Source organism: Carassius auratus, unplaced genomic scaffold, assembly GCF_003368295.1.
Source record: "Carassius auratus strain Wakin unplaced genomic scaffold, ASM336829v1 scaf_tig00214857, whole genome shotgun sequence".
NCBI lineage: Eukaryota > Metazoa > Chordata > Actinopteri > Cypriniformes > Cyprinidae > Carassius > Carassius auratus.
In genome coordinates, this window is record NW_020527831.1 from 126,238 (window position 1) to 154,011 (window position 27,774).

Consider the following 27,774-nt stretch of genomic DNA (forward strand, 5'->3'; position numbering starts at 1 on the left):
TAAGACATTTGCAGTAAAATATCCAAAAACCACTAGGCTAGTGTTATAGATTTTGTCCAGCTTATTACTAACAATATCTCTAATGTTTTCAACTAATTGTAAATCATGAGAAAATGCCCATTCTAATCAGTGACACGGGGCAGTGCAGTCGCCTGTCAATGACGTTAGTTACCCTTTGTTACCATCTTTACTGATGTACAAACCACATGACAACAGTGTTGTGGACAAATGCAGAAGTAGCTTTGCGACAAACTTCAACTAGAAAGAGACGCCGATCTCCCTTGTGTTTTATTCGACAGGTGAGTTGTTTTGATTCGTATCTTTATAGAAAATGTATGCTATTATAATGATCAACAAGATTAGTATTATGGGGGCATACATGCCAAACTCTATACCCGCACTTTGCTTTGGCTTTGTATGTAATCTACTAGCGCAAATCGTTGAACTTGCGTTAAATCCATGATTTATTTTGATTGCCATCAGCGGTTGGGTAGAATACAACAAATCACATCATTCCATGCTCCTTCTTATCATCATCAAACCATGCGATTGTTATTGTTTTGAAAGTGCGCCCTCTAGTGGTAGGTCCTACAACCTGTACCTTTAAATGATGTTTGAAAAATAAGGAATGAGGGAAATTTAAGAAGTAATGCATTTTGTTTCAATCCATTTGATTTGCCACATTCCTGTGACTTCTGGATAATCTTTCATAGATTTAATTTGACTTTGTTTTACTCAATTAATTAATCACATGTTCATTCGGTATGTTATAAAGTGTAATGAACGGCAAGTTTTCACGTGATATACACTGTGGCATTAATAATTTGTATTATATGTATTTTATATTTAGCTTTTGTTTGTGCTATTGTTGTCGCTCTCAGTCATTTTACTCTACATGAAAAATATTTTAGTTTTTACACTGAGTTCAAACTCAGAGCTTTTTTGTATCAGGAGCATGTCACTGAGAAAATATAAATGGCTTCCTCATCCATCTGACTTCCCATTTCCTTCTGTGGTTAAATCTTACACGATACAGGATGGATTTCCTCTGAAAGAGGCTTGATACAGTGAGATGTAATGAAAGAGCTCATTAGCGATTCTGAGGGTGGTACTTATTTATCAGTCATGCTCTGATTTATTGTATAATTAAACATGATAATTGGATGGTTGTTCAATCACTGCTGAATGGATGGCACTATTTTTCTAACGAACATCATTTGTTAATGAGGGGAAAGAATGGGTGTAACTTTATGATAACGGCTTGTCAGCCTCCATATAGACTCTGATCATTTCTTCTATCATTATCGCACCCAGATGAAATTCCTTCACATTTCTGGTGCGTGAATCCAAACTGGAATGTAATATGGTGTAAGTGCCATTTTTCATTTTTACCAAGCAGAAAAGGAATGACAGAAGCTTCAGCACCATTAAAGTGTTTTTTTTTTTTTTTGAGTTACTAGCCCCTATGAAATGGAAATCCAGCACAGATTATGTAACAATGTGACCGTTAATTGTTTGTATTTGAGTGTGTTTCATAGCTTCCCGTCAGCTCTAGAGAGGTACGAAGGACCTATTCTTCAGTTGTTTTTTTCTTTTGTAATCCTGCATGTTTGAACTGTGCTGTCTTTGATGAGAGGTTTTGCAGATGAGGAACTTGTTTGGTGTCTTCGTTATGCATTGAGAGTTTATTATCAATTATAAGAGACATTCTTCAACTTGTCTTACTTTACCCCGGCTCTAATGACCTTCCCCAGCAATTTGAGAAGACGCATCATTAATTAATGGCTTTGGTGCAACAAAATTAGCACTTTAGAGACTCAACAGGAAGCTTCATCAAAGTGTGAAATCCACCGGAGAGAAATCTGACACCATTTCCCTGCGTCTTAATCAAAGGGCATCTGTGTTTTCTCTCATTTTTCCAGATCTTTGGTCAAACCTTTTGTTTGCTAGTATGATCATGTGTGCATGAGAGGCTTTTTGAAGATCAGAACTGCTTCATGAATATTGCAAGATCGACAGTGTCAATAAATGAAACAGCTGTCTCCCTCGAGAGATCATGGATTCGGGTCTATCGGTTCACTTCCGCCGCTGTGCCAATATGGCATCGCTTGTGAGCGAAAACACATGTCATTTCTAATGCTGTCATTCTGGATGTGCCAAAGCATGCATTAATTATATTTTGATAAACAAGCATCATCACAGATTCAAGCTTGCTTCATGTATTGATTTGCTGAGCTGTGCAGCAGCATGCAGGTGCAGGTTAAGATGCAAACCTGTGAACTTCTGCCTTGTTGTTTCGAAGGAAGTGTGCAGGGTTGTTTTTCCATGTTCGCTGATCAGTTTGGATCTCAAGGAACGATCTGTTAAATCTGAAATATTTCAGATTTTATATACATATGTATATAATATTATAATTTATTTAATACAGTCAGAGTTTGAACCTGTTAGCTGTTAATAATCTCCTATTTAAAGATAGAAAGTTAGGATTCAATTTACTTAAAAGTTATAAACTTTAAATTAAGGTTGGGCAAGTTAACGTGTTATTATCGCGTTAATTGATTATTGATTATATATAATTATTAATTGATTATATTTTATCGCACATTAACAAAGTTTTTTTTTATTATAAGTCTGTTGCATACTGGCTCTGAATACACATACAGACGGATCATATGGGACACAGTAACACACGTCCCTCTCACAATATATTGCTTTACAGATCTATAGTTTTTGCCGCTCAGAAATATTCACTCAATCATGCATCATGTATCAGAAGATCTGCACTAATCTGATCTAAGCAGTTAGTGCTCATACTCACTGATCTATATATAACTGAACCACGTTCTTGTTCACCTTTTCCAACCGAGCCAGGGACTGCTAAACGGAACGATCACACTAATAAAATTAACCAGGCTTTGGGGGTCAAACGTGCTCCAGAAGAGTTAAGATTGCCTAGTGTGAGCACACCCTAATTACTTTCCCGCATCCCTGATACACGAGTGTCTATCTGCCCATCAAGTGTAGTCCCGCACCACACTCTGCTGCAATATATATATATATATATATATATATATATATATATATATATATATATATATATATATATATAGTATTGTTTTCATATTGTAATATGAAAACATTATTACAATAAATAAAGAAAAAATAAATAAATATTGAAATAATACATCTAGCAGTACAGTACTGTGCTGAGTAGGGGAAAATATATAATGTAATTTAATAGAAACAAAATATTCTACAAAATAATATTTTACACATTTTTATAATATTAAATGTTCTTATTACACAGAAAAAGATAATGTAGATTTACTTTAAAATAATTTTCACTTGTGAAATTGATAAGTAGCCTTTTTAAACAGAAAGATTGAAATAGTATTTTGTAAATGTTTTATTTATTTAGGTTTTACAGTGTTTAAATTTAGTTTTAAATGTAGACTTTATACATGAAAATATGTAGTTACCTTTTATATTTTAGAAAACGGGTCCTTTGATTATTATATTTCAGGGTCCGTGGCATCTTAAAGACTGAAAAAAAAAACCTTTGTCTCAGAGGATCCACTTTAGTCAAAGTATCCCAGTTTTAGTCCGAGATGGATAAATGGATAAATATCCCTCCCTTTCCGCTCTACAGAATGGGGACCGAATGTTTATTTGGCATTTCCAGAACTGACAGAAGTTACTGGCAATTTTCTGAAGCATCGTAGTTCTGTTCAGCAATCGGATTCAGGCTGTGGGATCGGGCTTAGGGCCCAAGAATAAGCTGCATAAGCTTCCAGATATTTGTGGAGTGAACAATGGTCATCTGACCATGTGTACAATTCAGAGTCTGTTCAATATGTATGTGTATGCCCAGTAAAGCCTTCGTTCCACTGAATACTTGTGATGCATTAGATTCAGTAGAGCGAGCATCTACAGTACGCTTCAACTCGTGTAGAGCCAAATATCAGTACGGTTTGAATTCTGAAGAGAGTTTGTGTGCAGAAGTGTGTGCATGTGGGTTTGTTCCAGGGACAATTTTTTGAGCAGTGTCTCTTCAAAAAAATAAAAAATAAAATAAAAACAAGGAAGAAAAGAAAAGTGAAAGTCATTTATTAGTGTACAGCCAAAATCATTGGCTGTACAATAATAAAAAATAAACAAGTACAATGAAATATGAGATTAAATAGCATGTAAACAACTAGTTTTTAACACTGTAACACTGCCCAATAATGACATCAGCAAATGAAAGTCTTGATCGATTTGTTTAATGCTGTAAATGATTCAAGGCAGTGTTTCAGGCTCATTCAAATTGATATTTTTAAAATACTGATTAAAGAACAGTTTCAGAGTCGTTTAAGCATTAAATGGAAGTGGAAGGTATGGAAATAAATTATGTAAAAAAAAAAAAAATACTAATACTATTTGGTAAGTAATAGTTTAAATTTATATTTCACATTATTACTGTTTTGATAAAAAAAAGTGTTGTGTGTATTTGATTCACTAAAAAGAGCCAGTTCAAAAGAGTCATGTTTTTGTGAACCTGACTATTTCGTATGTTTTGTTTCACTAAAAGGAACCACTTCATAAGAGTCATTTGTTCATAAAATGGTATAAGGCATAGGAATACATTGCATTCAAAATATAGTAAAATAGCAACTTTTAATATTTTTTTCAGTTTAATATATTAAATAATATTTCACAATATTGCTGTTTTTACTGTAGTTTTGATCTAAGAAATGCAGCATTGTTGAGCATCAGAGAATAGTTTTAAAAATGGAATTGGAATATAGAATTGGAACAACACTGACCATGTTTTGATTCACAAAAAAAAAAAAAAACTGGTTCACAAGAGTCATGTGTTTGTGAAACAGACTGAATTGATCACATTGTACTGTATGTTTTTGATTCACTAAAAATTACCATTCATAGGAAATAGACAACACTATTCATGCCGTATGACACTAAAAACATTTGCATTATACTCATTTGTATGGGAATCAGATAACACTGAAAGTAGTCCAGTTAAAGTTCAGTCTTGGGAGTTTAATAACAATATAGTGTACACATACAGTTTGTGAAGAATTATTATTATTATTATTTCAACTTAGCGGTAGTCACATCCAAATCAAAATTAATTTGAAATAATAAACTTTTTTACTTTTTTGCACTGCCATGGTGGTCCCATTATTTTAAATGCATTTCATTTTGGAAACAGGACAGGAAGGCATTAAAAACCAGTACCGCAAGTTCTTTTTTTCATTCCAGCATTGGCCTGCCACTCTTCCTGTAATGAGCCTCATTATGTTCAATTACCTCAGAGATGCTGCTGTCCAGAGGGAGCTGCACTCAGACCTCTGGGGAGCTGCGTCTGAAAACACACGGTCACCACATAACATCAGTTAGGCTGTTTTATTACAGCTACGAGTGGCCTCGCTGAGGTGTGTAGGTGGGCTTGTGGGATGTTTGTTTGGATCCCCGAAGTGTGCCTGCATGGTTCCACTTTACACTTTCTTTAAAGTTCCTTTAACATAGTAATTGGTGTATACAGCTTGACGTGGCTGAGAGCTTTAACCTGCTGTGATAGCATAATGAAATATTTAGACAATAGTGACTGCATTTGTCGATTTTTCTAGCTGAAAATAGTGACACGACTCATTTTTTTTAATTAAATAATGTAGCTTTTCCTGAAACAGTTCATTTTTCATCCACATAAACAAGTCCAGTTCATTTTTGTGTATCAGTTTGTTTGAAGATTTCTTGCAAATTAAATAATTAACCGACTTGTTTGTGTCCTTGTTTGTTTATATGTAATTACCATACATTAAATTAAATTAAATTAAATGTATGCATTTAACAGACGCTTTTATCCAAAGCGACTTACAGTGCATTCAGGCTATCAATTTTTACCTATCATGTGCTCCCGTGGAATAAAACCCCCAACCTTGCGCTTGATAATGCAGTTCTCTACCAGTTGAGCTACAGGAATACTATACATATATAGTATACAATATCCAGGTTGTTTTAGGTTAGCTGCATATATTAAAAGATATTTCCCTCTTAAATAACTTAAATGCACACTGTTTTATTAGCGGCGAGTTTTGTTTTAAAAGAGAACCTTGACTGTGGTTAAACTACTTTAAATGAGTATCTGGAAACTTCGGAAGCTACAGTTTGACGGACTATTCTCTAACACTGCTGGGATCAGTTGAAAGTTTTCAGGTGATATGACAAGGCTAACGGCTTAGGCATTGACCAACTTTTTTATTACGAGCGCTTTGAAAGGTCACACTGATGGCTGACCATGAGGATGTGTTCTTTCTTTTCTCCTGGGAAAAAAATATCCATAAAGCTCATCAGCGAATATTCTGGCAGGTTGTTATAGAGCGTCAATGAGGCTCAAAATCTCTGAGTGAGTTTTATGGAAAACAGAAGGTTAGAACTAGCGACCTTGTCTCCGTTGATTAAACTGTGCCGCCACATGGCAGATACCTTATGATCTGACAGACTTTCACCGGTATAGTCATTATCATTAAACAAAGCATGTTAAAGATGCCTCGGGAATTATGGCCTGTTAGCCTTTGACCTTTGCAATAGGCCTGTGTGATGATGGACACTAAAAGGTGTAATAATTAAAACTGTATCCTTAGGCCTCTTTTGAACAGAGGTCACAATCATAATAAGTCTGAACTTTACTTTTATTCATACCCGACTGGGTAAAGATCCTGCGAATGTCATAAATAGTGTTTTTTATTTTTTTTAATGAGTAGGTGAGCTCAAGCATGTGTGTTTCAAATCGATGAATGCTCATTCTTTACACTATTGACTGAAATGATGTTAGATTTGAATCCTGACTGATCCATATTCCATTTGCCCTCTGACTGAAAGCCATCATAAAATAATTTTTCCCCGCAGCAAAGAATTGATCTTCATTCTAAGCACAATAATTGAACATAATCATGGATTGAAACACTTGGTAACACTTTTTTTTTTAAATTAATTTTTAGGTTAAAGTTGCAATTTGTTGTTGTTTCGGTGCTTCCATGTATCAGTATTGATGGGTTAAAACTTGGGATGGTTTGGGAAAGTCGCAGAGAGTCTGACGCTCTTGAGTATGGCACATGCTAATGAAGGTGTGATAATTAATGGTGCTCTGTTGATTGTTTGTTCCGGCAGCACTGAGAGATAACCGGATTGAGCTGGTCCGGGCCACGTCGCAGGAGCTGACGATCAGCATCAGCGAGGTCACGCTGGCAGACGAGGGGATGTACACCTGCTCTCTCTTCACCATGCCTGTCAAAACAGCCAAGGCTTTTCTCACCGTCCTGGGTAAGAGATCATTTAACACATGATGTGTGTGGGATTACATCCTAAATCATTACTTTCCAAAACTTCACAAGACAGTTTTGTTCACATTAGTCTTGAATTTGGTGTGGTCTATCTGCCTTTTAAATGGCACTTTTGCAGTTATAGGCCTGTATATTTATTGAAAACGGGTTAAATAAATTATAATAAAAAAATGTGTCACATCTTAACATTGCTTATATTATAAAATGCTTCCTGATCATGAAATCAGTAATCTAGAATGATTTCTGAAGGATCATGTGACACTGTAGAGTGAAGTAATGATGCCGAAAATTCAGCTTTGCTATTTGAGGAATAAATTACTTTTTAAAATATATTAATAGAAAATAGTTATTTTAATTTTAGATAATTTTTAGAATTTTAGAATATTTCAGTTTTTACTGCATTTCTGATCTTCTTCTTTTTTTTTTATCAACAGTTTTGAACACTAGGATTTGGATGGGTGCATTTATTGAAGGAGAGAAATATTGTGTGCAACCAGTCTGAACTGGGTTACAGTGAGACCTTATGAAGGCAGCTATGCTGAACCATTAACAAGGCTAAAGAAAAAGACAAAATTTGTCGTTTCCAGAAAGTGGATAATTAGAATTTTACCTCAGTGGGGGCGTTGCAAATCTAACTTTGGCCTGTATCAGAATTTAATTAAATGGATTCACCCGGTCGCCTTTAACAAAGACACACATGATCACAGAACAGTGTTGAGAAATGACACAGAAAGAAGTTTAATTAGTTTCCTCTATCAACTTTCACTACTTTTGTCAATCAAAAGTCAAACAGACTTTCTATCAAGTCCCAAACATACCAGAGTTAATGTCAGCTGTGACAGCCCACAAACAGTGCTTAATGCCATATTTCTGCATTAATTAGAAGCCCAATTAGCTAGTCACATTTTAATTAGTTGGCGTACACCATTAAAATCATTACAGTTGTACACTCTGTCAACAAGCCTGCATTGCATTAATGTTTTGCTCATTGTGAATACACGAATGGTTACAATTAATTTACATGTTGTAATTATCTTGGAAAAATAAGCAGTAATATACAGTACACAATTCTTATTTATTAATGAAACATGTTTTTACATATGTTGTTATGGATATTACACATATGTGTGTCACATATATAATGGATAATGTAGTTTTTACAAGTACAACATTTTTCTGAATCAACATTTTGAATCTTGATCCAGTAGCATGTCGATCGACCTCTAAATTGCAGATACGGCAGACTAGTGCAGTCTGGCGTACTTTACTGGAAATGGACAGCGTCGCTGCATCTGAATCAACTCTTAATCTGTCAAAGTGTGCTGGACTGAAATAAATGTCGATTAGAACACTGTTCTCCATCATTTGATGAATTACAGATGCCGCGATCAATTGAAAATGTGCACAAACATTGAAATATCAGTCACCAAAGTAGTGCAAGTGCAAGTAAATTTTACCCTAAGCAGTTTTGTATAAAACATTTGTGTAACAAATACCAAGAAATGAATCGATCAGAAGTGACAGCTTGGCATCTTCAGGTTTTTCTTGATCTTGGGACAATATTCAGAAACAGCACATCATCCCGTGGAGGTTACAGGCCACGCTGCAGTAGAATGACTGATGTATTTACTCTGTTGCTTTTTAATGCATAGTACATTGTGGTTGTTTTTGCTTTGATTTATTTCTTAGGAATGTGATTAAGGCCTCTTACTCAGGGGAGCAATAAGGCCTGTGAACTGAATGCCAAACGTCTGATCTCATCTTCAATCCTAGCAAACCCAATATCTAATTTTCCTGACTAATGTTCCCTATTGATTTTTCTTTGTCTCAGCCCGCTACCTCAGAGAGGAAGCTCCTGACACAGTAATGTATTTGTGGACCACAGAATTTCCTGTGTGCTTGAAATATTTCATAAGATTGAAATGCTGATTGCTTCTGAACGTGGAAACAAACATTTGAGGTTCACCATCTCTGTGATGGTGGTTGGATCCATTATGACCATTGCTTTGAATCAAGTCACATGAATCTTTGGTATGTTATAATTTGGGCTTTCTTCTGTACATAAACCATCAATTAAAAGCTGGAGAGTCGAATGGAATAGCACATACTGTGTGAATGAGCCTTATATGAGCCAAATAACCACTGAATAAAGGGACTAAATTTAAATAAACCTGACTGAATGACAAAACAATATTTTTACATTAAATTCATGGTTACCTACTGTTCATATTTTGAACTCACTAGTGCTAAGTGCTAAGCCATCTTTCTCTCTTTCTCTTTCTGCTCAATATTTAGGTATGCCTAAGAAACCAGAGATTAATGGACTCACCAAGCCTGTGATGGAGGGAGATCAGATCACTCTGACCTGTGTGACCTCTGGCAGCAAACCTGCGGCTGATGTCCGATGGTTCAAAAATGAGAAGGAGATCAAAGGTGAGGAAAGTTGATGGAATATGATTAAACTCACATTAACACTTGTAAGACAAACCACAAAGACATTTTACTGCAAGTAAGTGCATATTTTAAGCTCGTTGTTGAAGAAAGCCTATTGTATGTTCAGGAAAATATAGAAGTAACCACTCATGTAGTATTTTTTCCACAAATCCATCAGCATATAAACAACATCCCCACTCAGTCAGACGGAAGAGAGGGGATAAAAACATGCAATGACAGCAAGTGAAGAATTCTCGAAGTAGAAACTCGCTCTGCCATGCGTACAGTGCAGATGGCATTGAGTGCCTTTGTCGTGCATTTGCAGCACTTCTAAAAATACAGCGGTTCTAATTAGCAACGAGGCGACGTTTCCCACGCTGACTGATTATTATGTCTCCGGTGGACGGAACCTTGGGGAGAGGAGTTTACAATGAAACCCCAGAGGATGAAGCATAGCTCAATGGTTTTTGTCTTTGCAATGATTTTGTTTTGCAGGGATTAGCTTGTTTATCTGTACATTGCTGTATTTTGTATTAAGTGGCTATAAACAGTATTTAACTATATATTTAATGTACATTAATAATAACTCAGGGCAGCAACAACCTTAATAGGTGCATACACAGAATACATTTTTCACTGCCATTTTTTTCTTTTTCTATGTGACCATGCACAAGTTTATTTAATATTTTTGTCAGTGTATTTTTGTTTTGTTTACTTACCCTATTGAATATTGTACTGGTTGTGCTTTTCTGTGCAATTACAGTACAATAAATGCGTCCCAAACTTCCATGCTTCAAAAAGGACGTAAAATCCATTCGACTAGATTTGTGTGATGGACAGATTGAAATCTAAGTGAATAGTCACAGATAATTTTCCCCTCCAGGGAGCTGTTAACTTTTGCGACCAAATCCAGACCGATTTTGTGATCCAGATCAACCAATCAGTCTGACTCACAAGAATCATTTATCGTTCATGAATCAGACATCAATACTCTCTCAAGCATGCACTGTACCACGAAAAGCCTTGGGAGTTGTGTGGTCAAGTTGTGCATTATACATACTTTATGGTTGTTTCAGTTATTTTGGAGCTTTTTAATCCATGTTCTCATTCACTTGAAAAAGTCATCTTTTGTGCTCCACACAAGAAAATAAAGTCTTACGGGTTTGGAACAAAATGAGGAAATTTCATTTTTGGGATGAGTTATTCTTTTCATCTATTACCAAGAAAGAAAGAAATACGAGGAGTACTTAAAGTCTGAGTGAAAAAGTTTAGCCTCTTATCAGTGTCTAGTCAAGGGTTCTTATAATTTTAACTTCGAACAGGGATCCTGATTAGGCTCCTTATCAGATATTACGTCTGCGGTCAGTCCCTCTGGTCATTTGATAAACAGACAGAATTTGTGGGTAGGGGAGGATTTTCAAAGCTTATTTCATTTCATTAAGGGATCAGCGATGTTTCAGATGAGAACGGCAGAAAAGTAAGCTGCTTTGTTTGAGATTCCTTTAAGAAACTGATACCTGATCTCCTTACATGTGACTCAGGCTCGCTGTAGTCGCAGATAAATGATACAATCTCTGTATTCATTAACGATCTTGGTGTTTAGGTTAGACGTAGATATATTCTTTAATTAACAGTGATGATTTAAGGCAACAAAATAATAGATTTGGGTACAAGAAAACACTGTAAAGAAAACATGCATTTAACCTTGATATATTTGAAACATTTTGAACAAAAGTTCAATAGTTTTCATTTCTTCACATTACTCATTAATTAGTTGTTTTCTAATTAACTGTGATTGTATTTGATTAATTCAGCAACATTTTTCTCCAGCCGTGAGGTCAGAGATTAATATGACCATTAACACTGAAATTGTTTGCTGCAGCCTATTTCTATTGTGTTGTACTAATATTATTGTATTGTTCAAATGTTGTTGTGCAGCAGCTTATTTCATCGTGTTGCGCTAATTTCATTGTGTTGCACTAACTTTGTTGTGTCGCAGCTTATTTCTGTTGTGTTTTGCTAATTGCATTGTGTCGTGGCTTGTTTCATGTGTGTTATGCTATTTTAATTGTGTTGTGAATTGTTTCCATTGTGTTGTGGTTTGTTTTCGTTGTTTGGTGCTAATTTTGTTTTGTTATGCTAATTTCATTGCGTTGCACTAATTTCATTGTGTTGCACTAATTTTGTTGTCGCATCTTATTTCTGTTGTGTTGTGCTGATTTCATTGTGTCGCTGCTTGTTTCCATTGTGTTGTGAATTGTTTCAGTTGTGTCTTGGTTTGTTTTCGTTGTTTGGTGCTAATTTCGTTGTGTTGCACTAATTTCATTGTGTTGCACTAATCTTGTTGTCGCATTTTATTTCTGTTGTGTTGTGCTGATTTCATTGTGTCGCTGCTTGTTTCCATTGTGTTGTGAATTGTTTCAGTTGTGTCTTGGTTTGTTTTCGTTGTTTGGTGCTAATTTCGTTGTGTTGCACTAATTTCATTGTGTTTCACTAATCTTGTTGTGGCATTTTATTTATGTTGTGTTGTGCTGATTTCATTGTGTCGCTGCTTGTTTCCATTGTGTTGCGCTAATTTTATTGTGTTGCACAAATTTTGTTGTGTAGCAGCTTATTGCTGTTGTGATGTGCTAATTTCATTGTGTCGCTGCTTTTTTTTCCATTGGGTTATGCTAATTATGTTGTGATTTGTTTCCATTGTGTTGTGCTATCTTCATTGTTTTGCGGCTTGTTTTAGTTGTGTTGTGGAGATAAGGTGGAGGCCACCGTACTTTTGTAATGCAGGTGAAAATTATTATATGCAAGTCTGTAACAGAGACATATTTCATCCATCAAAAATGCTAGAACATCATTACCCAATGTGAATTTTTGTGAGCAGGTGGTTCGAACGAGAAAGTAGCATGTGGTAAATATATTTAGATGCCACATGTAGCTTGTTGTGTGAACTCAGGAAAGGGTTTGCTAAGGTCTCTCCGCCTCGAGTCAGTCCACAGTCTCATAAAGCCTGAAGTTTATGGGCTCTCAGTTGATTGCAAAGTGTCAGTCTTAGATATTTTCATCATGAATGTGTGTTGTGATGGATGGATCCAATAAGACAAGAACACATTTCAAGGATGCATGAAAAAGAGTGTACCCCAGAGGGATGAAACACACAAATATAAAATCAAAGGATGTTTATCATATAACATATAATTAGAACTTTCAATCAATTACTATTGTTGTTTTAATATATATATATATATATATATATATATATATATATATATATATATATATATATATACAGTAACAATAGTAATTGATTAAATTATTTTTTTCCCTCTTTTGGATTTACCAAATTACTTTGATTTGGATTGTTTTTTTATTGTCACTTGCCCATGTAGTACATAACAAAATCACAAAATATTAAAGCCATATATAGTATAAAATACTGAAGACAAATAAAAAATAAGAGTTAGTAATGCGAGGCACTCTATTTATATTGCCGGGTTATCTTAGTTTCTTTGTCTTGATTTCATGGCAGAGAGGTGTTAAGTAAACGAAAGGATATTGCTTTTCGGTTCTGCTCACTCCAATTCTTCGGTCTGTTGTTTTCCTGTAGAGCTTCTCTTTCTGCTTTTGTGTTTGCGGCCTTCCTGTCGATGGGTTTGTGAGTCATGGTAGCTGTTGTCATCTCAGTTTTCAGCACTTCCCCACCGCCGTGTGAGGCTGAACTGCGATAAACGTATTTATTTTGGAAGCCTGGACTGGGAATAGCAGTTGCATTATTGTGGGATCTCTGGGACTGTAGCAGCGCTCAGCCTGGTATTAAATTTGTGCCGGTCTCCAGGATGCAAGACATCTCACACTTTCTCCCCCCGAGTATGCAGAGCCCAAGATGCTCTGCGTTTGTTTTGCGTGTGTGTGTGTGTGTGTGTGTGTGTGTGAAATTGACATCTGTAATGGAATCCAATATCACCACCTCTCACATTCTCACATGCCCCTCTCTCTCTCACACTCTCTTTCACACTCTCTTTCTAACTCCTGCTCCTTATTTTCATCATTGGAGTAAAATTGTGCATCTGTTTATTGCATGTTAAACTAACCTGCAAATATTACATAGGCATCCATCTTTTCTGCAGTCCAAAAGTCTGAGTAAATTCCTTCTCTCTTGCATTTTTTTTATCTATTCTAAGTGGAGCAAAAATTGGGTTTATATATATGGGATATATGCATGCCATTTTACTGAAATCATTTATGAAAATCTTATTAATAATCAAAATCTTAGTTGTTAAAAATAATGTAATGAAACATTTTATTTAACGGTTTTTAGCATTTATAATGACATTCAAAACAAAACAAAACATTCTTACATAAAAAAAAAAAATTTTATTATAAACTTAGTATATAAGCTGCTCACCATTCGACAGACATTCTGTCACAGATGTGGTTGTATGACCAAAATGAATAAAAGAGGGAAACATTCTGGAACGCAAAACAGTAAAGACAAAGGGAAAAGAAAAATAATGCATTAAAATGAGGACAGCAATGTCCAAGTGAACTGACAGAAATTGGTAAGCTTAAAATTATAGAAATTAATACTTTTATTTAGCAGAGATGCTTTGAATTGATCAAAAGTGATAAAGACATTTATAATGTTACAAAAGTTTTCTATTTCAGATAAATGCTGTTCTCCTGAACATTTCAACTATTTTCAACATAATAACAAGAATAATAATACTTTTTTTATTTACTTATTTAATTTTCTAAATAAAAATAAAAATCTAATTAGTTATTAAAACGTAAACTGTTAAAAAATAAAAACAGACTTTACATTTTACAGACTTTATGTTTTTTGAGCAGCAGATATGTACTGTATATGTACTGTGAATGATTTCTGGAGGATCAGGAGTAATGATGCTAAAAATTCAGCTTTGAAATCAAAGGAATAGATTACATTTTAAAATATATTCAAAGAGAAAGCTGTTATTTTAAATAGTAAAAATATTTCAACATTGTATTGTTGTTGCTGTAATTTGGAACAAATAAATATAGGCTTGATGAGCAGAAGAGACCTCTTTTAACTGTTCTAAAACTTTTGACTGGTAGTGAACTTCAGTCCAAAACAATGCTGAACTTTGACAACAAGGTGATGTTTTAATTGTTATAATAGTGATTTTATAATGTCTAAATATAAATCCAAAAGTAAAATGTAAAAAAAAATAAAAAAATAAATGAGACAATGAATGATCATCTGCTGCAATCTAGTAAGTCACAGTATATACATTTTATATACATATTCATTTTAATAGTTTTTGTTTTTCTTCCTGGTGGCAGAAATATTATCTCTATAAGTAAAAATGTAAAAATGGATGTTTTTATTTCCCATTTTATAAAAATAAATGTGCAAAAAAAATGTATAACTTTGACGGAATGAGGCCAATTAATTTTTTAAAACAGCAGTCTACAACAGCAAATGCTTTTGCCACAAAATTACATTTTATGTACGGAAAGCAAATACCCTCTTTCTCCCATACAAGTGCACAAACATACAGTACAGACTCACACTTATATGTATATATGTATATATTAAATACCTGTACATGTTTAAATTCATATATATATAAATATATATATATATATATATATATATATATATATATATATATATATATATATATATATATATATATATATGAATTTAAACATGCACAGGTATTTAATGTGTGCACAACAGCTTTCTTACCCCCACAGCTTTTTCTTACATCATGTTGAGTGCAATCAATCAATAGTCATTAAAAATGGAATTTTAAAATGCCTCCTGTGTCTTGGCAGAAGCATGAATAAAACATGCACCATAACGACATTCCATCAGCCCTTCATCCCAAACCTCTGACAGCACCCTCTTCCCAAAGTCTCAGATAGTCTGCAAATGCTGTGCAAAAAAATAAATTAAATAAAATCTGTAATATTGTTGGCTTACTTTCCAGCAAAAATATCTAAATATTATTAAAATGTTACATTTCATTGAGAAGAAAAAAACCTCAAATATATCCTAAATTAAGTTTTTGTTTTTCTTGTTTTAAGCTTAAATCTAACAAAGTTGGATGAGGTTTGTTTGATGTTTATACTTAAAACGAGAATAAAACCCAATTTGCCCATGGGGTAAGAAAAATTAACTGAAGATAAAAGTCTCATCTAATGCAATTTTTCTTCTAAATTAATCTTGTTTTAAGGATGTTTAGATATTATTACTGGGGGAAAAATACTGATTAAGACCATTATTTTTGCAGTAAGATGATATCACTATGCTCCTACAGAACTAAGGGAATGTTTCTCTTTTCCTCCTCCAGGATGATAAGGGTGCATATCCATCCCCAGACCTCCTTGAGGGAGGATAACTCCCCCGAGGAGAACTATGAGAACATGTAACAGATTAGCCGACAGGAAAATCTCCAGAGCAGATGAAAGAGAGAGTGATCGTCACCCTTTTTTACTCCGGGGGTTCTGCTAAAAACGCTTTCTTTCATTCCATCTCACTGTTCGAATACAAAATGGCAGAGTAAGGCAACATGTAATGATGATTTATCTTGCGGTTTCATCATATGTTCACACAATAAAGCACACAAGCAGCCACAAAACAATAAACTAATATCCACTTCTTAAGACAATTAAGGTATTTTCATTCACTTGTCAATCAACATCCAAACTACATCCAAACTTGTTTTATTGCACTTTGTCTATTTGCATCTATAGATTTCAGAATCACTTACATACACAAAACTTTACAGTTTTAGTCTGCATTATTTTTAGTCTAACGTTTTCATGGAAGGGTTTGTTCATATATTATTCACCTGATTTTATTAAAATAAGAATAATAATAAAAATAATAATAATCTTAAAAACATGGTGAAACCCTTGAAAATATGTTTGCAATTAATATAATCAATCAGTTGGAAAAGCATGGTGATAATTATATGTTCAGTTTTTTTTACCCAGTTTACCTGGGGTGTCTTGCCTTAACAACCACATAGCTACAGCCTGGCAACCAGCAGAACACCCTAGCGAACAACCACTCTGAAACCTTCAGAAAATCTGATTGAAACCACATTCATATAACTGAAACTATGTGTATATTGGTTGTGTGTATGTAAATACATTGGCTGCTCTCTCTGTCTGTATTTCACAGTGGTCAATGCCTACAACCAAGTTACACACAAAACATCTGCTTAGTCCTGGCTGGTAAAAAACAAAGGCCCAGGCGTCTAGATGAAACCTCAAAGCCGAACAAGAGAGAGAGAAGTTCTTAATACTGCTTATGATGGGCAGGGAGACCAACGACGGCCGCTGAGTCTGAACACACGGCGCTCCTCGCTGTTTAAGCTTCCTCTTTCATCTTGGCTGCGGGGGCCGGGAATCAGAGTCCAACTTCACAGCGGCGCACGAGCTAGTTAATCTCTAATATGTGAAGAAAGAGAGGTCATTCAGATGGTAAAGTCTGTCTTGTTAAAAGTATTTGATCAACACAACATGGCCTACTTCAGACATTTCAAGATAGGATGCAGGGTGACTGTGAAGTGATTGTAAGCATGTACCAGACTGGAAAATGGTTTTAAATGTGGTGGTTGTTCAGTTGTACTAACGAAGAGATGGTGTCAGTCCTGCCAAAAATATCAGATTACTGTGCTTTTGATTGATTTCTGGGCGGAGCTTTAATTACTTGTTAGGGGTGCATTTATTGTACGACATCGCTTTTCGTTGTTGAACCAGCATAGTGCAATGCATCATTGAAGAAATTAACATACTAATCATGAATGTTTCTCGAAATCGTAATAACATGGTCATACCTTCGTCATTGGAACTAACGTTACTTGAGACTATAGTTGGCTAACTGTGCTTTTAGAAAATGCAGTTCAAGTCAAGAGCTGTAGTTTTAACTGCACAACTTTGTAATGCTGTTAACGAATGTTCACCGGAACTTTGGTTTCAGGAAACACTGATTTGTCGAACCATATTTGTAATGAAGCAATTTGCAACCATTGTTGGCTAACAATGCTTTTGGGAAACACAACCCAAGTTTGAGAGCTGTAGTTCCAACCACACAAATTCGTAATGTTATGTGCAAATATTCTTCGAACTGAAGGTTTTGGGAAATGCAGAATCACCTAACTTTCAGCAACGAGAGAATTACAATGGATTTGGGAAACACATCTCAAGCTGTTAACAGATAATTGTGGGCGGGGCAAACCCTGGTGTGGGCGTGGCTTGTGCATACCAGTGAGTCTCTGCCACCTGTGGTGAGTCCATAGTAACACTGATAAAACAGCTTATCCACTGAATGTGCAGTTGTGTCCTAAAGGAGATGATATCATCACACTGTTAGCAGTCAGACAATGTGTGTGTTTGTGTGTGTGTGTGTGTGTGTCAGAACAGGATCATTAATTCCAACCAGGCTCAGACAATCGCATCAACAAATCCCATCTCAGTCTAGTGTATTTGACCCTAGTGAAAGAACTGCCAGCAGGGAGACTGTTTGTGTGGATTAGAGAGATAAAATTGCATGGCACCAGAAGGAGCTTTTACATTGACACCCACACTGGCCATTTATGAAAGATATTTGAACAGAGAGCCATGGCGGAGGGCCGTGCGGTGTGAGTAACTGATATTTATAGTGATCCTGCTTGGGGATTGGGGGCGTTTGTTGAAATAATGTTGTCGTTATCGTTCCTCATGTCTCTGGGACATTAGGATTAGTGGTAGATAGATGAGATGGGTGTTCAGTCGCTCGCTGCAGAGCTCCACTCACGTGTGGAGAAACTCCTGAGTTTCTCACCACAGGCAGAAGATTATGCTGCATAAATAAACACAAACTGACAATTTTTGTGAGGAAATTCAAAACCGCTACCTCGTATTTAAGCTCTCACCATGCAAACACACAGCCGACAGCCAACTTCAGTCAAATACACATAAATATCCCTCCATCTACTAGGAATGACCACTGTGTTTAGCCTGAGAGCAGATCACGGTGATCGGATAAAGAACGCTTTTGCTCTCTCTCCCCCTTTCTCTCTATCTTTTTCATTCTCTCTTTTTATATCCCTCTTGCGCACTCGCTAATGGGCTTGCAAAATGGGGTAGAGGCGGCAGAGATGAGCTGCACACCTTTGTGCCTCCTGTTGTTCTAAATACCTCCCTTTTAGGTGGAAAACAGCATTTGAATTCAGAACTGCTCACAGCTGAAATGAAATGCTAATCTCACCCCACGTTTTATTCTTTCCTGTTCTCGGCTGCTCTCTGGGCTCACCATATGCCGTAGCTATCGCAGAGTTCCAGGAAAGCATTCCAGTTCCAGAAGGAGCGCAGCGCTCTGCCTCAAATCCGAAAATTAGCAATATTTCACATTAAATTGAGTCACATTAAATTGCATCCAACTATATATGTAATTACACATGCTGATGTGTGTGTAATGAAGATTAGATACAGTTTTAACGTTGTTGTGTCCATTAAATGAAAGCTTGTGTGTGTGTGTGTGTGTGTGTGCACTGGTGAGTGTGCGTTTGTGATAATGTTTCTATTACTGGTTTGCCTTCATAAATATTAATGTAAAACATGCTGACCTTAATTTCAATTCTGTCTGCTGGCAAATCTCTCCCCTCTCTCCCACTCACTAACTTACTGAGGGGGACAATAGAAGTAGACATTGCCGATGAACCCTCATTATGCTGTTTCTTTTTTCTCCAGGATGGAAGGATTGTTGAATGGATGGATGAGTAGATGAATAAATAGATGGTGTAGGTGAGCGGGCATACTAGATTTAGGCAATCAAATCAGTAGAAAGCAGATGATGTTCTAATTTCTTTGAGATGCTAAAGTGTTGCACGAGTGGAGGGGGGATGGCAAAATTCAGTGGAAAAGTCACATGAGAGAAGGTGTGTGATTGGCTGATCACCCTGTCAATGCAATAATGTCTGTCTATCATTTTCACAATTGGTGTGCAAATCGAAATGGGTTAAACTGGTGGAAATGGACAAAATAATAACCCTGAACTGGAAACTGAGATATTTTTAGCGAACAACCAGCTCAGTCAAATGTGCTAGTTATGTTATGTTATGCCTTTTAATGAAAATAAAGTGACTATTAATAATAGGTAAAAAAAAAAAAATCAGATGTATCAAATAAGATCTACACAAAATATGCAGTTTACTTTTTCTAAAAAATAAAAAAAAATTGTATAAATACTCTGATCGTATTTATCAGAACCAACTGACATGGAAGTATTTTCACATTGGTAAAAAAAAAAACATACTTTTTGTAGATTTTATAAACACAGACATGTCAGTAAAATACTTTTTCAATTATATTGATCAAAATAGACTGTTATAATATTGTTTGCTTGATGATAGTGTAAAGTAAATGGGGTCCCATAAGCTTTTAACTAGGAAACCACATAATTATTGAAATGAACAGAAAGGTGAATTTACTAAAAATCCCAAACACAGCAAAGTGACTTTGCCTCCTCATTTCAGAAGACCACCACTTGGTACTGAGTTGTTCCAACTGTATTGTGCGCTGAAGTTGATCTAAAGAAACTTCTAAGGCATGCTGGGAATCTTCACAGGATCTAACCATGGGGTGGAACAGACTTTCCACTTCCACATCTAATTGCTGAGAGTGTTTGTCTACTCTCAAATGAAAGTTTTCTCGCTCCGTTCGCAGCCATACAAAGTGTTATTCATCTGAACGCTCTTGTGAACAGACTAACAGTCTGTTTGTTTGTTTGTTGTATATCCGGAATAAAAATTTACCCCCAACCTCTTGACTGCATCCCATAAGCATCCCAAGACTAAGAATATCATAGAACTGTACCTTCCTCTCTGCATGTATAGATGTGTGTGTGTGCGCGTGTGTGTGTTCAGGTTTCTAAATGATATCTTCTGCATGCTCAGATGCTCCTGAGCGGGTGGCGACACCCCCAGAGGAAGCTGATTGACAGCTTGGCAGTGATAGCAGGAGTGATTCAGGGAGCAGAGAAAGTGAGGGGGAGCAAATGGAAAGAGAGAAAGAATAAAATGATTCTTATATGCGAAAAACTGTGTGTATTCATACCTTACGATTGGACCTGAGTCTAAAGGTCTTGTTTTTGATGCTATCCTTGAATCTACAAACTCAATCAACAAAACATAATTTGCATGGTGCACTAATTTATTCCTTTTTTTCAGGAACCACACAGTTTAAAGATTTAAAAGTAAATTAAATAATGATGTAAATGAGGTAGTTTATGCATCCTGGTCTATAGAAAAAAATAGTTCTATATAGGTATTTAACTGCATATGGAAACTTCTAGAGGTTCCAAATGTTATACAAGTTATAGAACCCTTTTAAATTTAATAGAACTGTTTCTTCTAAGAGTGTTTAATACGGTGATTCGATGTAAAGAGTGTGCTGGATTTTACATTCTGCTTTTGGATAAAATTTTGTTTTTGTGTTGCGTTCACATCTGTTTCAACAACTGTTTAACAAAAGTAAAATTTACCCTCTTAAAGATGCAATAATATCCTTTTGATGCAAAGTTGTAGTATTTGTTAAGCTCATTGAGATGCAGTGGATTAATTGCCCTGGATTTGTATTGTAAGTGCTACTAGACAGCGGTGTGTGCAGCATAAGCCTGTAAACGCAGAAGCCATTAACACATTGAAACAAACAAAACAAAACACAATCTGTTGTTCAACTAATGGAGTTTTCAGAGAGGAGTAAGTCGAGCTGTTTTACTCTGATAAATGGCTTATGTGCAACACTATACATCAACCCTAATTCTATAGAAGAAAATGTAGGCTAAATTAATTAACATCCAGTGAGGATTTACTTTGTAAGCCGATGAAATGAACCTTCTGCAATTACAAAAAGTAACTTGTGCTTCATTTGCCATGTGAATTCAGCTCAGTTAAATGCAAAAGACAAGAACTGGATCAATATTTGTGACTTTGAGAGAGTCAGTTAAGATTTCAGGTTTCACTTTTACCAGTTTTATCCAGTTTGGGATGTGAGGAAAGATAGAGGCAGGATTCAAGAGCATTCCAAACACAGTGATGTGCGTCAGTGGGTGGAAATAATGAATGCAACTCAACTCGGTCTTCACACAACTAAAGTTTTCTATTGAAAGATAAAGTCTTAAAAAAGTGTGGCGCATCTTTCTGAACCCCTGTGTTTCACAATACGTCAAGTTCTCACTGTAACTTTGACTGTAATTTATGTGAAACAAACATGTTTCATCTTTGTTATGTTGTTCTTATTGCCTCTCTTAGGTGCCAAAGAGGTGAATGCCAGTGGCAAGACCTTCACAGTGAAGAGTTCCCTGCAGTTCCAGGTGAACCGGCATGATGACGGTGTGGCCTACACTTGTAGAGTGGACCACGTGGCCCTAACTGCCACCCATGAAGAGACAACACAGGTTTTGGAAGTCCACTGTGAGTACGACTCAAACCAACATCCCATAATGGTGAAAGCTATACTGCTTACTATAAAACATAAACCTAAATCTGCAAATGTGAAAGTATTTTACTAAGTAATGAGTTTAACTGGGTTTTTTTTAAGAAACCGATCAAAATGAAGCTAAAAGCTAGACTTAATTTAGATTTAATTGTGTTTTCAGTGACATTACTATGAATAGTAATGTTGGCAACTTTTAATTCTAAAACATGGTGTGATGCAAAGATTATGCAACAATTACAGACAAAGATCATTTACGCGTTAGAGTTTCTCTTTGAAGTGTTGACATTTAATCAATCTGCTGAGATGCAGTGGAGCATTTGGGCCTGAGCAACACATCACATCATTTACCTTTTGATCTCCATCGAGTGTCATTCCTCCGCTTGGATGCTGCTGTCTCAAACAATATTTCTTTGTTTGTTTCTCTGTCTCTGTCATAGATGCTCCCTATGTAGAGATCAAACACTCCATACCAGCCCCACTGGAGGGGCAGAACCTCAAACTGGAATGTGTTCCTCATGGAAACCCCTCGTAAGCATCCACAGTTTTATCAGCATCTCAATGAATTGTAATGTTTGCAAAGAGCTTTAGGAAGTTGCACCAAGGAGAAAATGTCCTGTGGGCAGACCTGCGGCTAGTGGCTTATAACCACATGCTTGCATTAATGTGATGACTCATAAATGCGATTCTGTTGAAATTAAGCAGCTATGAATATATAACCATAAATTCACAAGGAAAACAACATTAAGAAGCTTAGCCGTTGGTACAACTATAGCTAAAATAAGGCCAGTGTTTTCTAATATTCCCAAAGAAAAAGGCTGAGAGATCTTTGATAAGCTTGGATAATCGAAATTGCTTAGTTTTAAGCCAAAGTTAAAATCTTTAAAACTCTCTCAGTGAAGTTTGCATTTTCAAAGCCTTTGCTGCAACTTTTTGCTGTGTTGTCTTTCCATTGATTTTAGAATTAAAGGGCTCATATCATAAGGAATCCAATTTTCCTCGATCTTTTGTGAAAAGTCTTCATTCTACTAGGAAAACATACTATAACTTCACTATAACTTTCAGAACTCCAACCCTTCAGAACTTTTCACTGTAAAAGTTTGCAGACAGTTAAGCTGCAAAAATGCTTACTCTTTTATCAATAATATTCCAATATATGAATACATCTGAATTCATGCAAACATATTATCACTCATATCACTCAATGCCTGTTCAGTGTACAAATACTCAGCCTACCCAGTCACGGTGATATAATAATGAAGAAGAAAAACCAAGGTTGCCAAACCTTGTGTTGTTACAGGCTGTGTAGAACCTACAGCTCTGCACGTCCTTCAGCCAAATGTGCCAAAGATTGTTACTGAAGAAAGGAATATTTAAAAACGAAATAATGATAAAAAATAAAATAAAACTTTTTAGGCGAGTGTCCCACCACTGAAAAGAAACTGAATAATGTTTTTAATTAGAAGCTAAAAATCAATGTTTCATCAGGCCAGACCCAGTACTCTGGACTAAAGACGGAGGAGAGCTGCCAGACCTGGACCGGGTGATTGTTGAAGGAAGAGAGCTCACCTTCATGGCACTGAACAAAACAGACAACGGCACCTACCGCTGTGAAGCTACCAATCACCTTGGCACCAGCCATGCTGAATATAAGCTGGTTGTTAAAGGTGAGTGACAGTCAGATTCAATTAACATGTCTCTTAAAGCTGACACAGTTCTTGCTGCTTTCTTGGAAAGTATCTTCATCACTAATTAAACCTAACTTTCTGCCTTGCTTATAACCATTATGTTATTTTAAAGCCTTTGAAAGATGAAAATGAAAATATCTAGTTTAAAAAATTAATTCAGCCAAAAATTTTAATTCTGCCATCAAGTTTTTCCAAACTTGTTTGACTTCATTTATTTTGTAAAGCAAAAAAAAAATAACATATTTTCAGCAATGTCAGCTGTTTTTGTCCGTTGGAAATCCAATCTATGAAAAAACGCAAACTTTCCAGCTTTATTTTGCACAGCAGATTTGTTTTAATCTTTCTACGAGCGAAATTGACCAGTGTTTTTAGTTTAATTTGATTTGAGAGTGAATAAAGTACTTCATTTTAATCAGTTTATCACACAAAGTAATCATATTGTTTCAGTATTCTTCATACAAGTTATGGATTTTATTTATTTAATTGATTGTTTAAATTAAATTAAATTAAATTAAATTAAATTAAATTAAATTAAATTAAATTAAATTAAATTAAATTAAATTAAATTAAATTAATTGGCAAAAGTTAGCATTCTTCTATATTGCCAAGAAAAATTTTAATCATATGCACTTATAAATAAATGATGACAGCCTGAAATATTTTTTTAATTTAGTGACAATTTTTCAAAGGCATATAATCAACTATGCGTCATTAATCTGACACAAACAATGTGTACTGTACATATGCAGCAACCCACATTTCTGTCCTTCTCCAACTTGGTTTAAGAGAATGAGTTTCACCCACTTAGCATAACAGCAAAGCATGATGGGTCTCGATACACCCTGAGGTTCAGAGGCTACACTGCGTCCACATCTGCCACTGCTTTCATCAGAGGCAGCTGTGCGGATACACTCACAGTCTAAGAACAGATATGACTGTGGGCATCGAACGGAAGAGTCTCTCCAGCCCCCCTGCTTCTTGTGCCTCTGCCTTCTTGACACTAAACCCCTCCAGGCTGTAAAACTCTTTCTCCACCTCTCAGTTCGAGAAGCTTCTTTTCTCTCACTTTCTCCTTCTATCTCAGCTTTTGTATCCTCCCACTGGGTGTCTTAAGAAGATTTAATTAGCCGTTATGGTGCAGTGTAGGGGTCCAGCCTGTGGCTCATTGAAATGTCAGGACACTATAACAACAAGGAGAACCAAAGCTCTTAATGATGTTGATACTATAAAACTGACACCTTCTCTGTAGGAATAAAAAGCTAATTGGGTGTCACAAATATAAAGCACCATGTCTGAATTCATTACTGTCTTTTAAAATGGCAAAACATGATGCTGTCCTTCCAACAGTGATTAGCACAAAACCTAGAGCAATATAATGGTTGCTGTCCTTCATCAGATCACCTACCTTGTATTGTGCCAATTGAAAACGCAATATTACCTGTTCAATATGCAGCCGATCACTTTATATTCTAGGCAGAGGGCTGCCATGTCGGTGGGGTACTTGAGTGAGAATTATAGTCAATATTATTATTCAAATCTCACCCTTAATTAAAATTGGGCCATGACATTTAAATAAGATATTAGAGCAGGCCAATAGTATCTAGACTGTTTGAACAGATTTGAACACTTTAATAAATCTCTGATTCAATCCCCCAACTAAAATCAAACCCAAAATCTCATGATCTGGTCTAGCTTTAGTTCCATAAGCTGCACTTTAAAATGAGATCAGTTTCTGTTAAACAGTGTTATTAAATAGTGAATAGCGAATCTTTTCAATGCTAGTTCATCCAACAGAAAAAAAATAATGAATGTTTTTAAAAGTTTCCCAAACACCTTTGCTGTCTATCATTGGCTGGTCAAACCGATAACACACTCACTCTATTGGTTGAGTTTGTGTTGCTATGGCTGGATGATCAAACAAAAACAGCAATGTTTTGATAGCAACAGAGACTGTGTTTATACTTTTTTGGAGAAACCAGCCAATGAATGGGTTATTTGTATTCTCTGTATAGTAATCTGGTATATTTAAAAAAAAATTGTAACATCCACAACGTTACACAAGCACTTCCACCATACAGAGAATGCTTACAACCCTTCCACCTGCAAATAAATTATTCAAGTAATTATCTTTCTAAAAGTAATCTTGTGCAAAATGACTTGCTCTTGAGAAAATTATCAACCGCTTTCGCACAGGATTTTATTATTACAAAAATAATAAAGGTCTTTGCAAATATTACTGTTTGGTTAAAGTGTTTCTTCATATGCAGAAATCATCTGTTATGTGCTAAATAACTCTCAAAAATGAATATTTTATTCATTCAATACTAAATTCATTATGAATAATGTAATATGGAAACCAAAAATATATCTCATTTGATCCTTTTCAAAAACTCCCAAGGCTCCGGCCATCAGTAGTGGAGTTTGATAAGGCAAACACTATTGCTGTTACTCAGAGCCTTTGTTGAAATGCATAACCCTAGGAATATCAACAAACGTTTTTTTTTTTTTATACTAAAAGTATTAAACGATGACAATACAATATGTGTAATTCATTCTGCATTGTTTGTGCTAAAAATGTGAATGATACATGAAATTATATGGTTTGCTATTACTTTTCTACATGATTAGACCGTAAAACAGCTTGAAACAAAGCCTATAAGGAAACCCCCAACACACTAAAAAAGACTCAAAATACCTTAGTAACCAACTAGCAATGCCCAAGGATCACAAGGTCAGGAACCACTCACAATTTCCTCAGAGGATTTAAAAATCTTGCCGCGAACTGCTGTTTACTAATGTTGGCTCCTGAAACCTGTGGTCTGTTTAATTTCTAGCTAGCCAGAGCTGGTAGCTGCTGTGCAATTTTGAGCTATCATTTGGATTACTCTGCTTGTCTGCTTGAGTCCATTAGTACGAAGGCAGACTAGTGATTTAGCTTATCAACTTGAGCCCAACTCTCCTCTCATGTCCTTATCATTGCACTAAACATGCTTTATGAATGCAAAGCGGCTGGCAGCATTAAGCTGATTGTGGAACTAGAATCACGTTCAAGAGGCTTGAATGATACCCGCTGTTTTTAAAAGCATAAATCACTCACTTTAAACTGCACCTTAAAATTGGACCTCTCTACACAATGAAACAACATTCAGGGACGGATCCTGACTCCTTGAATGCTTTTTCATTATCAGCATAAATTTATGGAATATTTAACATACATAAAATTTAACATGGATAATCATTATCCACAATGATTTTATTTTTTCATGTTCTAATAAATATTTAATTTAATGATATTGTTCCTTTATTGTGTAACATTTGGCATTTGAGCTGTCTGTCCAGTATTTATTCATATTTTGAACAGTTTTGATCTGGTCTGTCACCCTACCCAAATTAATTTAACCCATCTAGTAAGGGTTGACCGTTACAAGTGTAAAACTAAATACTATAAAAAAGCATGATAATGGCATGTTAACTGGGCATAAGCTCTTGACCTCCTGTCAAAAAAATAAAACACCAATTGATGAACACTTTTATATTGTTAATACACTTACGTTGAGCTCTGAACTTCCCTGCTATAAAGATATATGATCAAGAACAAAAGCCTTGTTTTGGTGATTGTCCTCCACATTTTCTCCAGCACGTTGGCTGTGCAGACCGCTTTTGATAGTTCATCAAATATTGATGCTTTTCTCTCTGTATGAGGCTTGCTTTTCCCTACCATTTTGTGAGCAAAACTGTCACTTTGCTACCGTCGTGAATGATTTGATATATTATACACACACCAAACCCATTATCCATAAACATCATAAAGAAAAGCATACATTTCTGGAATGTCAGCTGTAGTG

The 27,774-nt window shown here is 35.6% G+C and overlaps 1 protein-coding gene across 1 annotated transcript in view; it reads left to right on the forward strand.

Annotated features, from left to right (window-relative positions):
- Positions 1-27,774, forward strand: part of LOC113093083 (cell adhesion molecule 2) — an 81,891-nt gene that overhangs the window by 39,017 nt on the left and 15,100 nt on the right. The window contains exons 3-7 of the mRNA XM_026258932.1: positions 7,171-7,323; positions 9,639-9,776; positions 22,058-22,219; positions 22,682-22,772; positions 23,730-23,908. Coding sequence (XP_026114717.1) covers positions 7,171-7,323; positions 9,639-9,776; positions 22,058-22,219; positions 22,682-22,772; positions 23,730-23,908 — 723 coding nt within the window. The remainder of the gene's footprint in view (positions 1-7,170; positions 7,324-9,638; positions 9,777-22,057; positions 22,220-22,681; positions 22,773-23,729; positions 23,909-27,774) is intronic.